At 42.7% G+C, this 16,940-nt stretch overlaps 1 protein-coding gene across 1 annotated transcript; it reads right to left on the reverse strand.

The window, feature by feature from the left end:
• Positions 1-1,437: 1,437 nt before the first annotated feature.
• Positions 1,438-16,654, reverse strand: SH2D1A (SH2 domain containing 1A). The gene is made up of 4 exons (XM_066559676.1): positions 16,469-16,654; positions 4,597-4,660; positions 2,140-2,275; positions 1,438-1,781 (listed from the first exon to the last, which is right to left on the reverse strand). Exons 1-4 carry the CDS (start codon positions 16,603-16,605, stop codon positions 1,741-1,743), a joined length of 378 nt encoding a protein of 125 aa, XP_066415773.1. The 5' UTR covers positions 16,606-16,654; the 3' UTR covers positions 1,438-1,740.
• Between the last annotated feature and the right edge of the window lie 286 nt (positions 16,655-16,940).

Consider the following 16,940-nt stretch of genomic DNA (forward strand, 5'->3'; position numbering starts at 1 on the left):
TATTGCACTTATTCCTATTTACAAGAAACTTGAGTTCCATAGAAAATCTTTTATTGTTTGCACTGTCTCACTCACACACTCAGAGGGGGTAAAAAGGTAAACCTTTCAGCCTTATCAAATGTTATTTGGAGCATCCACCTTGCTGCATCATGGACTTGCAGCCCACTTAGTTCTGTCATTGCTCACATCCAACTTGCCTTTAGTGAGGTGAAAACAAGGCAGGTATGGGGCCTCTTACTGTGGCACCAAGCCGCAGGTGACAGTGTCTGGTGAAATTCAGTCAGTCATGTTCTCCCTGAGCCTGTTGCCTGGCATTTCTGGAAAAAGCCTCTTTCTCTCTTAGGAAATATTTTTAACCTTCCAGGATCTGCAGAAGAGATAGCATAAAACATAACTAGAGCAACCCAAAGGTTCCTATACAATGTTTAAGGGTTGTTTTTCTGTAATTACATATATTTTTGTGGACCATCTGTAATCACTCTTAGTCTTCTGCTTTGGAAGGGAGCATGTGAGACTCTCTTTCTTTTGGTAGTCAGGACCATTTCTGTTTGTTGAAGCATGGCCATTGGTGGCACAAACCAGCATCTGGACCAGATGTATCCCCCTTGCACACAAACAAGGCTGGGCCCTAGCTGGGGTCCCTCCCAAAGCCCACAGGAACTCACACAAACCTACCTGGCAAAAACCCACCTGGAGGTAGTCTGGACTGTGGACAGCAGTGCAACACAGCCCTATCTCCTCAAACACAGCCCTGTCTCCTCAAACAAGAGGGCCATAGGACACCCAAAAAAAAGTATTCAAAAGTGTTTCCTACTGTCTACCAGCCCATTAGCCCAGTGCCATCACACTTGTTCCAGCTCAAGTGCAAAAGGCACATCCTCTGAGTTCTCCAGCAGCCTCACCTATCCCTGCACAGCTGACAAGTCCTCTAGATTCAAAACTGCCCTCCAGGAGCCCAGCAGCAGCATAGAAACACACAGAGAGGAAAAGAAAAGCTGTCATGCCAAAATAATTTATTTTTTTAACTCGTATGCAAGAATGGCTTGTTTCAAGTACAGGGAACACCTAAAAGCAAAGAACAAGGCTTTCCACTTCATTGGGTGTTCTTGGTTACTCTGTGCATTACTTATGTTCTTGGTCATTGGTGAAAACTACAGATTTTGTTAGAGGGCAGAGCAACTGCTTTGATGGGAAATCAGTTATTGGGGATCCTCATGGTATCACATCTGGAATATCTTTAGGAACTGTATGAATGACAAACACACAGACCATCCAAGGCAAGGACACTTTAATGTAAACAATTCTCCTAAGGTTATGAAAGGAGACTTGCCCAATTCTGCATAAATGCCAACCAGAACAAAGCAAAGCAGGATTCAAAGTTAAGCAATGTAAAATTAATAACTAATTATTAATTAAGAACTGATCTTGAAGGGAGAAATGTCTTTACTTGACAGTACAAAGAGGAAAAAAAGACATAAAGGATTTAGCAGTTCATGCTTTTTTATCCTCTCTTGGGAAAAACAAAAACAAAACCAAAAAATATCCCACCCTGAGTTCAAAGTACTCTGAAATCTAAACTTCTACATCTTAAGCAATAAGTTCTATGAAAGACACATTTCTGCAAATGTTACAAGAAAACTCACAGAGTTGTATTTACTATCACATAAACCATTCTGTTTTAAACCATAGATTAGAGGAGATGCTGGAAGACGTGGTTATGTCACGCTTGGGGAGACATCCTCATGATGGCTGCAGGTGGAAGTCATAGCCTTCATTCCTCCCTAAGAGAAATAATCACAAATATTTGAACAGATGAACACTGTAAGAAAATGGACAGTCCAGAAGGCTCATACTTCCATGGGCGAGGGTGGTGGTGAGGGAAGGCAGCCATTGCTGCCCTAGTGCTCAGGAATACATATTCAAAATCCATTTTCTTATCACATTGACAGGCCTTGTCTGTAATGAGCACCTGAGTGACAACATTTCAAATTACACTATAGCAAAGTTACAGCACATTTTTGGCAATGTCACTCTGCTGGCAGTTCAGGTCAAATATACAAGTAAGTCTAAGACCTCTATCCCTGCCACCATGGAGGGCTCTGCTCAGCTGCAGCCAAGGTTTCCTCCCCCCACCAGTACCTGGGGAGTAGTTGGCTTTCACGTGGTTGACAACTGGGTTCTTCAGGGGTGTTACAATGCCTTGGTTGGGTTTCTGGAAGGCTGCAATGAGGTTGTGCACTTTCCGAAAGAGCCTCCGGGGGACCCCGGGCGCTGTCTGCAAAGCCAGAGGGGGAGAGGTGAGGAGGGGTGCTGGGTACACAGGCCTTGTCCTCAGAAACGCACACGGCTCCCAGGGAAGGAGCCAGCCATGGATGTGAACCCCTGATGTGCCAGTTCCAGGTGAGTCAATGAGCTGTACTGCTCTCTGCTTTCCCCGGGGCACCCCAGCCTTCCTACACTGAGCAGTTCCCAGCAGCATGGTGATAGAAAGGTGGAAGAGGGACAATTTCTAAATCACTACAAAAGAAACCAACACTAATTACCCACAGTCACCTGCCACACTAATTAGGCAGACTTACAAGTGACCCCTTGCTATTTCTGACCCTGACTTACTGCAGCCAGTGATTTAACCTCCTTACCAATAACTTTCTAGCCTGTATCAGTAAAATAGTTCCATCCTAGAAACACCAGTGAGAAAACCTAGAGAGCAGCCTGGGCTTACTATAGAGAGGGAGTCCTCACACCACTAAATTCCAGCAAGGACACTGCCTCTTTGCAAACCCTTCTTGGAGCATTCAATGTTGGCTTATGTGTTCATTGAGTATTCCTGTCTACTTCTTGTACAAAGAGCAGCCAAATGTTACCTATTTATTAAAAGTGATACTCTTTCTATCTCTCTACATTAGCAATTTTTCAAACAGTATTAAATGAAACTATGTGTGCTTTTAATCAAAAATCCAACGTTTGTGTTAAATCCTTCAGCGCATTCTCATAATAACTCCTCTTCACCAAAGTCAAGGGAGGACAAGTATGGGTCCTGCCAGCATAGTCCCACTCAAGGGACACTGCTCTCACCCAGCAGCTGTGAGCTAAATCCAGCCTCCCTGGCACCAGCTGGAATCCTCACTCTAGCTGAGATTTCACAGCACTGTTTTAAATTCCCTACCTCATCCTTGACAGATGGGTGTGACCTGGGCTTGCTCAGACTAACCAGCCACAGGGAAGGAAGCAGAAGCAGGAAAGGACCAGCTGCCTCTGGAGTCCGTTTTGGCCTTGCAGACACACTCTATGGGGATCAGCTGGACCTAGGCTGCTGCCAGCATGGCCTTAGCAACATTTACTTAAAGGCTTCTGTTCCTTAAGGGAAGGGTTGGCATCATGGATCTCTAGCTAGAACCTTCTCCTGCAGAGGACGTACAGAGAAGCCTGGGCCTTCAACACACCTATGATGTGAAATTCAGGTAAGGTTTGCCTAAAATACAGCCAGGGAAAGCCCAAAAGCCACACATAGAGTGCCAGTGGAGGCCACAGGCCAGACATCATAGCAGGTCTATATAGCACCAGAAAAACCTCACTGCAGATGCTGATGTCATCTAGGGCTAAAGGAGGCTGCAGCCTCAGTCAGGCAATTACCCTCCACAGGTGGAGGTCCCTGGAATCCTGGAATCCTTCCACAGATGCCAGTGCTTACCCTGGCATGATGGGGGCACTGTCACCCTCACCCTGTCCTGAAAAACTTCTGTCTTGGGTACTACAAATCCTAAGCCTTACATCAACCTCCTGATGTCTTATAGAAAGAATTACTGGGCACTGTTCCCAAGGGTCACATGGATAATTATCTACTCCACAGTAATGTCAGTCATTTCCATCCCCTGATCTGTTCAGAGTAACCACAAGAATCAGTTTTGTGTTCCAGAATCACTTCTAATACAGCAATGGCCAAGGAAATATGCCTGTCTAGAAATTATATAGTATTTGAAATAAATGTTCATTAACATACAAACAGAAAGCAATTATGAATTAATACACAGAGTACATCCAAAGGGAAAAAAAAATCATAAAATAAATAGAGATTAACATCCCAATTTCATCAACCTAAATGTTGTCTGTATTACAAATAATGTTTTTCTGCACCCGAATTACCAGTTTCCCGTCAGATGGGCAAAAATATATTTTGTATCAAGATTTAGCTATATTTTGCACTAATGATGAATTGATCTGGATTAATGAATTAAAACTCTGTACACTGAAAATTATTTCTTTAGTATTCTGACATTGATGGTACATAGGATAGACAGAAACAGATTGTGCTTGTCAAATTATAAAACCACAATATTTTTGCCATTTAAAATGATGCAAAATGATGCACCATTGCATTATGCAACAGCTGAAATTAAACAGGGAATTAATGTATGAGTTCTAGACTGTCAGAAGTGGCACCAAGACATCTTACTGATGGATGCACTCTAGATCGATTACCATCAATGAAAATCAGACTAGGCAGAAACATGAATAATTTGAATATATTTCATTAAATCTATAATCTATATCAAACAGGATGTAGAAATTTTCAGAAGGGAAAGGAGAAGTACACACCTCAGCACTCCAGGATCCAGTTTCTGTCTGGGACACTCTGTAGGTATAAACATAACCCTGATGCCTGTGGAAAAACAAAAACAAACAGGTATTTATTAATAATTTCTCCTGACAGTTTTCACAAGAGCTACACTGTTATGTGAGAGTTAGCTCATTTGCTAACTTTTCCTTAAAAATAAATTCACCTCTAAAGGCTCAGGGTAGCTAAAAAACCCACTGGCTAGATGCAATGTTAAACCTACTGGGTTTTTTTGGGATGAGAGGGAAGAGGGATTGGTCTGGCCAGGATCTAGTTTAGCAGTATTCAGTTATTTTACATTAAATGGTGTTGCTCTTATTCCTTCCTCAGCATTTTTATTAATTTTTTTAGTGATGTCCTTTCACTGACACACACCAGAAACACTTTCCCTGCAAAAAGAGAAGGCGTATTATTGACAGGTAACATTACTGTTCTGTGACTCATTTAAATGCAGATGTTAACAGCAGCAATGTCATTACTGTAATTTATTTGGAAAGCTATACCCACACAAAGGAGTTAAATCAATTACTATTTGCTTTGCCCATACGTTCCCAACTTTCAAATAATACTGTCTCCAAAATAGACATACAAGAGTATGGAATCTTCCTTCTTTTAAAATCAGAGTCTTTGGGGAATAAGGAGCCATAGACTAATAACACAAGGCACAACTTGTGCCAAAGTCACTCTTGCTTTTCTCACAAACCCAACTCAGTGAATGATTTCCATGGTAGACTACTACACTAATATCCAAAAATTTAACTCAGAATCAATTAATAGGAGCTCCATGGGTACAACATTAGTTTAGATGGTATCAGATAAGAAAGACTGTATTGAGTTCAAGCAGCATTTGGCCTGTGCTCTCAGGCACATGGTGTGATTCTTGGGATGTCCTCTGCTGTGCCAGGAACTGGACTCAATGATGGGATCCCTGCTGGGGCCCTTCTAACTCAGCATATTCTATTATTCTGTGCTCCTATTTCACACTACAGAGATTTACATGAATACACAGCAAGATTTTAAGGACCATTCCCTATTTGGCCATCAATTCTTATTCTTAAGAAAGCAGAAATGTACTGTATTTATTTCCAGTTATGCATGGCATTATAGCAGTTACTACAAAATATGAGAAACCATCAGTGACACAGACATCATATGATTGCAATTACTCATGATCTGTGTCAAATTCCTGTTTAAAAGTCATTACAGCAACCTTTGCAAAGTGGTGGCTGGTATAACAGAAGGAAGTTTTTAAGAGCTGGCACTCTGCTACAACCCAGAAAAGTGGGAGCAAAATGCCTGTGGTGATTTGTGAGCTCTGCCCCCACCACTCCCACTGTGATTAGACACAGAGGTGAAGGACACAAAGCCATTCCCTCCCATCCGGGCTGCTGCAGGGACAAGCTCCCTGTGCACAGCTGAGACATGGCCCTCCTCTCCTCAAATATGGGAATGTGCCTGATACTGCCCCACAACCCCACCACAGCTTCATCCACCTCTTCATGTCTACCAAGAGAGCCTTTTCCCTGACTTTATGTATGCCACCAGTCAGACATGAAAAGCAGCTGGCCACGCTCACTTCATGGAAACCCAAGGAGGAAAACAGCCATCACTGCTTTTCCCCTCTTTTTTCCCCAGCAAACTGCAGTCCATCAGGGATTTGGACCTTGGGAAGAGACATGAACAACCTGCTGTGGCTGCAGGAGGAGGGAAGAATGTGGAGCTGCTTTTCTGCCCATGCCATAGCACCATGGTCAGTGGTGTTTGAAGCCACAGCTCAAGCCCAGTTGACTAAAAGCACATTCCTGTAAGTCACTAGATTATGTATGTTCTTCTTGTTCAGGGAATCTAGTGTCTCCCTTTAGGGCCCTCAGACAGTCTTGTACCATCTCTTCTTAAAGATTGAGAGCTGTGCCTGTGTCATCAGCTTTTTATAACATTATGTTCACGTGAATCTTTTTTTTAAAAATCACAAGGAGCTTTGCTGTACCTAAACATGTAGAACACCAGCCAACACATGGTTACTGAAATGAGGATTTTACAGGCCATAATGTACTGGAAAATACCAGAGAGGTCCTGGCATTTTGTTCCATCTCTTTGAAGTGGGTATTTAACCTTTTACACAGTGATTTTGTTTCAAGTCTCAAATCTGCCAGTATGATTCTACACATCTAAAACTCATTGTCTTGACTTCTATTTTCAACACTACACTGTGCATAAGGATATGAGCAACCTGGTCTACTGGGTGGCATCCCTGCCCACGTCAGGGTAAGTTGGAACTAGATGATTAGATGAACTAGGGGATGTTTAGAGTCCCTTCCAATCCAAGCCATTTTATGATTCTATGATTCTACTACCCTTGCTTGATTCTTGGTTTTCCCAACTGCTTCAGTCCCCTTAAGATCTGATTTTTTCCACAAACAGCACGGTTATCTGGAAAGCCACTATTTGTTGTTTCTTTCACTGTTTTCTCTACATAAGAGATTGCATGAGTTGAAGAGGCTGAGGGGCTGTGGTGCTATTCTGACTCTGTCTGTTGGCTCTCAGCTCTATACCAGAAAGGTTTTCTAAGCAGAATGAATTGAAAAATAGAGGTCAGATAAAATAATATTCAGTATTGAAGTCTGGTGAGATACAATGCAGCTATCCTGCATTTTTCAAAATATAACACTGTAAAATATTTCAGCTGAGCACAGGGAAATCACAAAGGATAGTTCAGATTAAAAGCCCATGAGGTTCTGAAAAAGGAACAAGAATTTGAGAAGATGGATGCTTTGAGCACAGTGTGGAGAGTGGGAAGAGAATGACATTGTTATCACAGCTTCCTGAGGGACAAGTGAGAGTTCTCCACTCTCTTGGAAAATGTTCATATTTTACCAGAGAAGGAAAGACTGAAAGGTCTAAGGAATTTTATTGTGCTTAAGTTGAAAAACACAACATTATCATCTGTTATCAGCTCTGAAGCCACCAGGAAAGCAAGACACTGTGTAAATGGGAGATGACCTGGACATCCCCATCTGCCTCTTCAAAGGCAATGCACAAAGGAAGGAAGGTGCATTTTGTTAAGAGGATGAACAGCTAGATCTTCCCATTGAATTACTTTCCATTGGGACCTTGGTCTCCACCAAATGAATTACAGCTCTTCGGATCAGTACTCTCCCAATGAATGTGATCTTATCAAAACTTTCTGTCATGCAGCAGGAACTTACTTCATTACCACTTCAAAGAATTTTTTACCTTCCATATTTAGTGATATGATTTTGGGTAAAGTTTACTGCTACATGGGCAAAAGCTTCCCATGAGAAAGGTTTTTATGATTTAATCTACCTTACATGAACTAAGATCAGTGTCGGCTGAAGGAAGATCAAGGTATTTTTCTTAAAAGAAAAATTATATACACAAATTAAAATTGAGATTGCAGAGGACATTACCTTCCAAAGAGTAAAGCATGTAACACTGGAAAAAAGCAGGTGAAAAAGTTCATTTACTGAAGATTACATCTCAGGAAATGAGAAATTCCCCAGCTAACATGAGAGGACAGCTCAATTTTCTACATTTTACTCTCTTCAGGGCAGAAAAAAAGCTCCTAGAGAGACACAAAGTTCCTATACGTGGTGTGAGCTCAGGGAACACTGTCAGTGACCCTGGTGTATCAGCACGTCTTGGAGGAGGACCAGTTCATGACACCCAGGTAAAGATTCACTGAGGGGCTCCCCCATTGCTTCACCTGTCCCAAGGACAGGCACAGCCCCACTCACAACAGCAAAGCTCCTCTCTCCTGTCAGTGAAGCTCAGGGGACAGGAACAATCATGAATTAACATCTTGATGAGGCTCTATAAGTTTTTGATCATAGGCAAAAAATACCAAAATGCTGGTGAGGGGAAGCAGAAAAGAGCCATTGCTGTAAGGACAATACCAGATAGCACTTATGAAAAGTGCTTTGGTCACCACTAATGACATTTTTGTGACATCTCACTTTTCTTTTGTCTCCATAGGGAAGGATATGTTATACCAGCTGGGAACTGCACTAACACAGGCTCTGTTTCAATACTTTCCCTTGGAAAACTTTGTCAAAGGAAAACCTAGAAAAAGTTGCTATTACAGGAATACTTTATATTATAGGCTTCTTTTTTCTTTACAGCCAGATAATTCCTCCCAAAGAGTTACCAAGGCATCGTTCACAGATGACATACTGAAACACCATCTGTCTACCTGTCCTCTCCATTCCTCCTTCTTAGCTGTGATCAGCCCTGTTAAAGCTGCATTTACTTTAACAGGTGAATGTTTACAATCTTCTGCACCATTGAAATAGCCCGAGGACATTACACGCATGCTGCAAATTAAAATTAATGATGACATTTCAGCTGCATGGTATACTTTAACATCATTTCCAAATACTTTGCATCTCAGTTGGGAAATTTTATTAAACTAATTTTTATTCATTTCTGAGCCCAAAATTGAACACATTAAAAGGGAGAAAAACAGAGAAAAGGGAAAGCCATGTCAGCAATAAATTACATCAATTTCTTCCTCTGTACATATCTTTCTCTTCAGATGTCATTGTGTTATGTCAATCAGCTCTTCTTACCTGGTACATTTACAACCTGGCCTTACCTTGGGATTTCATTTTACAACATAGTTTAAGAACCAGACCATGGTGTAGTCTACAAACAGTGGTTCTGAGCATTAGACTGCCCAGAGTCAGCTTCTTATAACTTTGCCACATTTCAGCAGTTCAGACTGAAATTTCATTTCTTAGGTATTTGCCCCACCCTCCTTTAGGGACGGAGAAAGCAGAAGGGAACACGTTAAGCAAAACAGTGCTTTTCCCATGTTTAAAAAAAAATCTTCTAATTGTCAGAGGAGGGAGTGCCCAGTTTTCAGAGTAAGACATAAAATTTGTTGGAAAGATGGTATGTCTCTTGCACTCTCTGAAAGCAGTAGTAGCTCTCTAGGCTGCAAGAGAAGCACCCTCTAAAGGTTGTTAGCAGTTGTAGCATCACCATGTCTGGGCTGGCTGTACCATGGGCACTCAGCCAAGCAGTGTCCATGATCTCAAATGCATGTGTGTTGCCTGGCCTAGATTAGTGAGATTAAAACCAGAAGGTAATTTAGTAATTGGGTGTCTTGGGCAGGAAGTTTGGGATTAGGTGGGATAGATGTGGAAGGAAAGAAAAGGGGACCAATATCTATGCAAGCTGGGCAAGGAAACAGCAACAAACATGGAACCCCTGACAGAAAGACTAAATGAGTAAGGAAGGGGATATACAAAAGTAAACTATGAGGGGACTTGGTCTGGGAGGAGCACAAAATGCTGAAACAACCAGGAGAAGAAGATGGGTGTTTTGGAAGCCAAAGTTGTATGAAAGAAGGAAATAGACCTCAGCAATGCAAGCAAAGTCAGCAAGTTGTGCAGAATAACATTGGGCAGCCTCAGAATCCCTTCCCATGGCCCTTATACTGGGAACCCAAAGTTAGAGGGTACTGCAGACCTGGGGCTCCTGTGTCACCTTTCTCTTCTGTGAAACAGAGTTAAACTCTTCATGTCTCAAGCAGAGATAATGCTCAGAAACCACTTAATGCTATGGAGATCTATGGAGATGAGCACCACACTCAAGGGGGGCTCTGGAGTGGGGGTCAATGGCACGGAGCAAATGAGCACCAGAGCTCAGGCTGGAGCCACTTCTGCCCCACCACAGGTGTTTGATGTAGGTGCAGATCAGCTCCTGCGTGCCCAGAGGAAACAACTTCAGGCAGTTTCCTGGTGGGCAACCCTGGACAGGGAATGTAGGTGATGGCATGGGCACAACAGGAGATACAGAAGTGGGAGATGGCTACCACAAAGCCAAAACTCCTGAATTTAGAGGAATACACAGCAGTGCCTCAGAGCCTTTAAGCTTCTCCTCACTCTCTCTTAGAATTTGTGTTTTCTTTTTGACAAACAGACTGATTCTCCCCTTATTTAGGTCTCAGCTAAGTACAGCAACTCAGAAATTACCACCCTTCAGCTAACTCAAGCTGAAGAAATAGCCTTCACATTGAGATCATGTGCAAGATACTGCAAGAGTGAATAAAATAGGTTAAACTGGTGTTTACAACATTTGAAAAGCCCAACGGAGTGACTGTAGCTTAAATCACAGCAGCACTTGAGTGAACACTCCTGTCACTGATTTCTGTCACTGATTCCTTTATCAACACTTCTTGTGGGAAAAATTTACCCTCAATACTGCATGAGTAATACATATTAACTTGCTGTAATGCTGTAGCATTATTAAAAAAATGCATTATCTTGATTTTCTCTTCTGAAATTAACAAAAGCTTAAAAGAGAAAGTTAAGTCTTGCGAAATAGCTCTGAATTTATGCAGGGATTTCTGTGGAAGATTGTCAATATCTTTACCACTTCAACACTCCTAACTCTCTGAAGAAATGCTGCTGATTTACTTAAAGAGCAAGTGTGTAGCCTTTCTGAGCAGGGTTTGTGTCAGTGTGGTACAAGAAGATTCCAGCCAAAAACAAAGTAAGAATTTATTCAAATCTGAGATACTAAATAAAAGGATATTACTTTATGGCAGGCCAATAACTTAGCCTCCCACTAAGTTTCATCAATTCCATGATTCAGGCTGCCTACCTTTCCAAGTAAAATCCTTGGAATATGTGAAGGTCATTAGCCAAGTTATGCTCAGCAAAGACAAGACTCACTCTGGTTAGCAGGCACCTGAAATACTCACCTCAGTAAAATTTACCACTGTGCTACAGAAGACTTTTTTCAAAGCTGAAAACAGCGTGTGATATTTGCAATAGCGATGTTGAATTGAGGGGTTTCTTCTTTTGTTTCAAATTACATCTTAAATGATGATGATGATTATGTGCAGTGTTATAAAAAATGCAATTATTCTGCCATGTCTATCAAAAAGAATACATAGGAAACAAAGGAAATGCTAAGCAGAAGCTGGCTTGTGATCCTGTATTACACCTTCATACTGCACAGCTGATGTATCTGTCTCATCAGAAAGTTTCAGCACGTTGCCTTGAACTTCTGCACCGTGGTTACAGTGACAGAAAAAATAGCACACGTAAAATCTGATAGGACTGCAGCCTATCCCTGTTGCCATTACTGTTGCTTCAAGAGCTCTAAACAGCTTTCAATTCCAGCTTTTGATTATTCTCCACAAATTTAATGCAGCACAGTACACAAACGGCTGGTTTCAAACAAATCATCTGAACATACAGTTTGACAAGCACGTCGTGTTTGTCTTACTTACAGCTCTGAAACAACTACTAACATTCTCAGTATTTTCAAGCATGTGGATTTTAAAACCCAAACTACAAAGGCTTTATCTTTGCCAATTCAGGCATGAGCTGCTTGTTTCTCCATGTGTGCTCATATATCTGTAAAGGAACATGGGGCTTTTGGCACTCTCAGGCATTTTCTTTATACATTTTCAGGCAGGGTTGAAGAGGCTGCTCCTCAAAGTAGTCGCCATTAGTGTGTCCCGTGTCCCCCATTGACTTCATTAGCAGCTGTGAGCACAGAGGATTTCTGAGTGTGCTAAAAATGTCAAACGGGGCATTGAGCAGAGAGGAAACCAAACCAGTAAAGAAAGCTCCCTGGAACAATCAGGCTTGATATTAAAACCCTGGTGTACTGTGTGTAGTGTCTAACTTGTTTATGGGTAAAACGTGTATGTTTTATAAAGCGTATGCATTTCTTCTAGACAGTTCTCAGGAACAGCAAAAATCTTGCTTTTCAATTCAACTCTAAAAACTTCTAGGAAAGAATTGTGTACCTCTGTTGACATATTCACAACATCCTTAAAGTAGACATTATCAATTCAATAATAATATTCATACAATGAAGACCCAGGAGCATCTGGTATTAAAATCATTGCCAAAATTTGAGAGCAGCACCTCTGTTTGCAAGAACCCCAGAGCATACAATTGCAAATCAAAACCTTCCTACTCTTCCATGCATTGTTTAATTATGGTCTTAAAATATGTTTGAAAGTGGGTCCTTTGTGCTTTGCTGCAGTCACACCAAGAAAATATTCATTGTCTCTTTGAAAGCTTTCAGGCACACCATGTGCACATCCCAGCTTCAGAAAGTGGAAAGTGGCATTCAAGGGAGATAAATCAGTAGCTCAGGAGAAACAAAGAAGAGAGAAAGCAGAGCGTTTTCTAGATGAATGCTCCAACAGGGTCCTGCCTGCTGCAGTTACCCACCTCTATAGGTCAGGTTTTATGCTACTACCTGTCTCTTTTATGCTTGCCCTGTAAAATCAGCATCAGTCACAAGGGATTCATGAAGTCTTTGACTCTTCTCCTTTTTAAAGGTCAGGGCTCTGCTTTTTAATTGGAAAAGCAAAAGGTGAATGAGCCTGACCATGAACACTGCAGTCCTCATTGTGTGCCTTAAGAGGCTCAAAGCCTGCCAAAATATGTCAGGGCTTTTTCAAGGGAGAGGATGTGGTGGTGATCGTGGCATCACAAATTCATGCAGTTTCTTGGGAAAAGGAGACATTGCTTGAGCATAAGCAATGCAGTGAAAGCACAGGGCTTGACAATTACAGTACCTGGAGCTGGAAGTGCAGAGCAGCCACTAACGTGAATTCAAATAGATGACACCACTGTCATCCAAATATATGCTTAATTGCTCTTTTGATAAATATTTCTTTTCTCTTTATCAGAACTGTGCCTTGTAATTCCCCTGTGATGGGAAAAGGAGCCCTAAAAATGGTTAGAACTAGGAAGCTGCAGGACTTTATGTTTGTTTTGGTTTGTTTTATTTCCCCAGGGAAGTGGAGGGAGAGGGCAAAGAAGACAGACTGAACATGTCTTGATTTTGGAAAACTGGACTATTTTTCTCTTTTTGTTTTCTAAGGGCAATAGAAACACTACTGGCAGCATAAAACACATACACTCCTGGTAGAAATTTTCACTGGAAACATGAAAAATATTTTGTTTAGCTCTGATACTTACTGCAGTATATCTAATGGCTGACCAGCTTTATTTCCCATGTTTCAAAGATCACTTCATTACTTCTAGTAAATTCATCTTTTGTCTGATCTTCATATGTCTATATATTCCTATAGTGATCCTTGGCATGGATTCTGAACCATAATGTAAACTGGTTAATAACTTTGTTATTCCTAATAATTTCCATGATTTATTTAGAATGAAGCATTTTAAAAAGCAGAGAAATACTTATTCTTTCTTTAATTTTCTTTTTCTTACAGAGTGAAAACAGCAACTGCACACTTCCCTCAGTTTTTACCAGAGCTGCCCTGCACATGCATGTTTGTTACCTGTTCCATCTCTGCCCATGATGTTCAGACTGGAATTTGGACAGGTTATGTCCATTGGCTCCTTTTGCAAAAGCCAGGCTTAGCACTCTCCACCAAACACAGATCTCTACCTCTCACACCTTCCTTTCCCGCTCCTGCAGTCTCTCCACTAAAGTGCTCTGCTTTGGCAAACTTAGCCTGTCAAAGCACTTCTCTGGTTTATAGCCCACATTTCTTCAAACTGTCACTGCTATCTCAGTGTGGGATCTTTTCCTGGTATAAAAACTGTCTCCACAGTTAGTGTGTGACATGCTGTTTACCATATCTGCTATTTCTTACGTAATTATTTGAATTGACTATTAAGAAGTATTGGAACCAAGGCTTAATTCTACCATTTCAGCCACCTTTCTTTTTGTATCAGTTCATACTCATCATAAGAGTTTTCATTTAAATTTTATCTGGATTTATCCAAGATGCTATTTCAAATTTCCTTTATAGAATAACTATTAAGGATCTATGTTCTGAGCCTGCAGAACACTCATCATTAATTTTTGGGTTTTTGCTTTTACCCTTTTGTTTATCATACATATGTTTCAATGCAACATACCATGGAGACATGAATGGCCCATAATTTTAGGAGTAATTTGGTCTGTTTCTTACTGAAGTATCTTTTCCTCCAAAGACTGCAGAGCTTCACAGCTAGCAAAGCTTTAATTTCTTCCTATTTTCATTTTCTATATTTTATTTCATTAATGAAATTTCTTTCAAAGGGCATAAATTACTACCAATATACAAAAAATCCCAGCTGATAGTGTACAACTGAAAGACCTTGTTACATACCTACATCCTGATGGTGGACTAATTTTAGTATTCTCTGTCTTATTCAGCATTGTAACACTCTTCCTGACCCTTTCTCTAATACCTTAGTGTTTCACCTGCACTGAATGACTTCTGAGTATAAGGGTGGTATATCCCCATTTCCTCGGATAGTTATTTTAAAGAGATTCTGCTTTTATTGCCTATTCCCATCCCAGGAATCATAGCCCTCCTTACCTCTTGCTATGTCTCTTCCATTTTCATTTAACTCAAGATGCTTCTTATTTCCCATTTTCAGCTTGCTGTTAAGGTATTTGTTAGCAGGAACACCTAACTTGGTTCACCTGATTTCATGAGAGAAGAAAAAATACATCCTCTGCCACAAAGACTTTCCCTGAGAAGAGTATTGTGTTTTTGGATTGTCTATAACCATCTTGCATGTCTCCATTTGTTGGTCTATAACAGGAAGATAATGATGCTCACCCAGGGCTTTGACAATTACATGACAGAAATTACAATTACTTTATTATCAGAAATCTGTTCAAGGGATTTGGGGAAAACCTGACTTAGGACCCTTCTTTCCCTTGTGTTTTTTGCCAGGTACCTGAGTTCCTTCTGTTAGCTGATATCATGCTGGACCTAAAAGGGTTTTCTCTAGTGTTCCTTCTCCTACTGAAGTACAGCATAAGTGTCATCTTTGTTCTTCTGATGCAACGCGACAGTGTCACCAGGACTTCCGAGAATTTCGCCAACAGTAGGGTAATTAAGTTTCCTCGTTAAAATGACGTCCTATGAATAGAAAGCCCCTTAGCTCTCCCAGGGGAACCTTTACTCTCTCCCTGACAGACCATCCCATCAGATGTCTCCCTTTTCACCCAATTTGATGAAACATTATCACCTAGTTTGTTACCATCAGTATTTCATGTGCATTACAGGCAGTTTGCTCCAAGCCTCGTGGCCTGTGGGACAAGCCACAACCTTGTGGGACTGAGAGCATCCTGAACAAAAGCACAATGTGGATGGCAGCACTCCGTGTTACCTTTCCCAATGACAGGGTCACTGGGGATGCTGCTGAGCACACCCATGAGCACACCAGGGAAGCAGAAGAACACAGACAGAAAGCAAGAGGGTTATCCAGCACAAAGAGGATACACACACCTTCCTGAGCCAAGTCGCCTGGCATTTCTCCATGGCACCTTGCTTATCCTTCCCATGTGCCTGCCTGCTTTCTCTTTATGGCTTTTTGTCTGTGGGAAGCATGGGCTCTGCAAGGCAAAACCTGCTCCTCTTTGCTTTGCAAGGGACCCCACACCACTTTTTGCACCCCTCTGTCTTAAGTCAACGTCAAGGACCCAAAAGTCTCACTCAGGCAAGCAGATGGTAACACTAGAACATATTTTGTTGTGGGGCATCTCGTATTGTGGAGGGAACTGTCAGCAATCAGCTGCCACCTGAGCAGCCCTGGCTGCCCCGCACTCCCGGCCCGCTATCCCAGCCATGCCCGCACTCCCGGCCCGCTATCCCAGCCATGCCCGCACTCCCGGCCTGCTGCCCCGGCCATCCCCGCACTCCCGGCCCGCTGCCCCGGCCAGCCCCGCACTCCCGGCCCGCTGCCCCGGCCATCCCCGCACTCCCGGCCCGCTGCCCAAGCCAGCCCCGCTATCCCAGCCATCCCCGCACTCCCGGCCCGCTGCCCCAGCCAGCCCCGCTGCCCCGGCCAGCCCCGCGCTCCCGGCCCGCTCCCGGCCCGCTCTCACAGCACGCAGAGGCAGTAGACCCCCGGGATGCTCTCGCTGTCCCGCAGCAGGTAGCTGCCGTCCGTGCCCGCCGCCAGCAGCAGCTTCTCCCCAGCCTCTCGGGTGATGGCCCCGTGGTAGACGGGCACTGTGTCCATGCCAGGGCCTGTCCCGCTGCAGCTCCTCTCCCGTGCCTCAGCCGTGTGCTCCCTCAGCCTCCCGGCTTGGTGGCAGATGTAAACAGGATGTGTTCACACCTCTGAAGCCTCTGCACGGGGTGAGACAGCACTGAGGGAAGAGTGAGGAACGAACACACCATTTTTGTGGGTTTTTTTTTCCTGTGCCCGTTTCTGTCTTCCTTTTACGTAGGCTATAACATCTTCACACCCTCACAGCTCTCCTGCAGAGGTGTCATCTCACATCGGCTCTCGGCCATGTGGCTCCTGCTCAGCAGAGATGGCACTGGGGCACACGATGGCCAGGGGGGCAGCGG

Source organism: Molothrus aeneus, chromosome 14, assembly GCF_037042795.1.
Source record: "Molothrus aeneus isolate 106 chromosome 14, BPBGC_Maene_1.0, whole genome shotgun sequence".
NCBI lineage: Eukaryota > Metazoa > Chordata > Aves > Passeriformes > Icteridae > Molothrus > Molothrus aeneus.

Excerpts from the sequence above, each read along its gene's own strand:
- SH2D1A (XM_066559676.1), bottom strand. The coding sequence starts at position 16,605 with ATGGACACAGTGCCCGTCTACCACGGGGCCATCACCCGAGAGGCTGGG. Across the intron at positions 2,276-4,596 it reads CTGGATCCTGGAGTGCTGAG|ACAGCGCCCGGGGTCCCCCG; the intron begins GTGTGTACTTCT and ends CTGGCTTTGCAG. Across the intron at positions 1,782-2,139 it reads GAAAGCCAACTACTCCCCAG|GGAGGAATGAAGGCTATGAC; the intron begins GTACTGGTGGGG and ends TATTTCTCTTAG.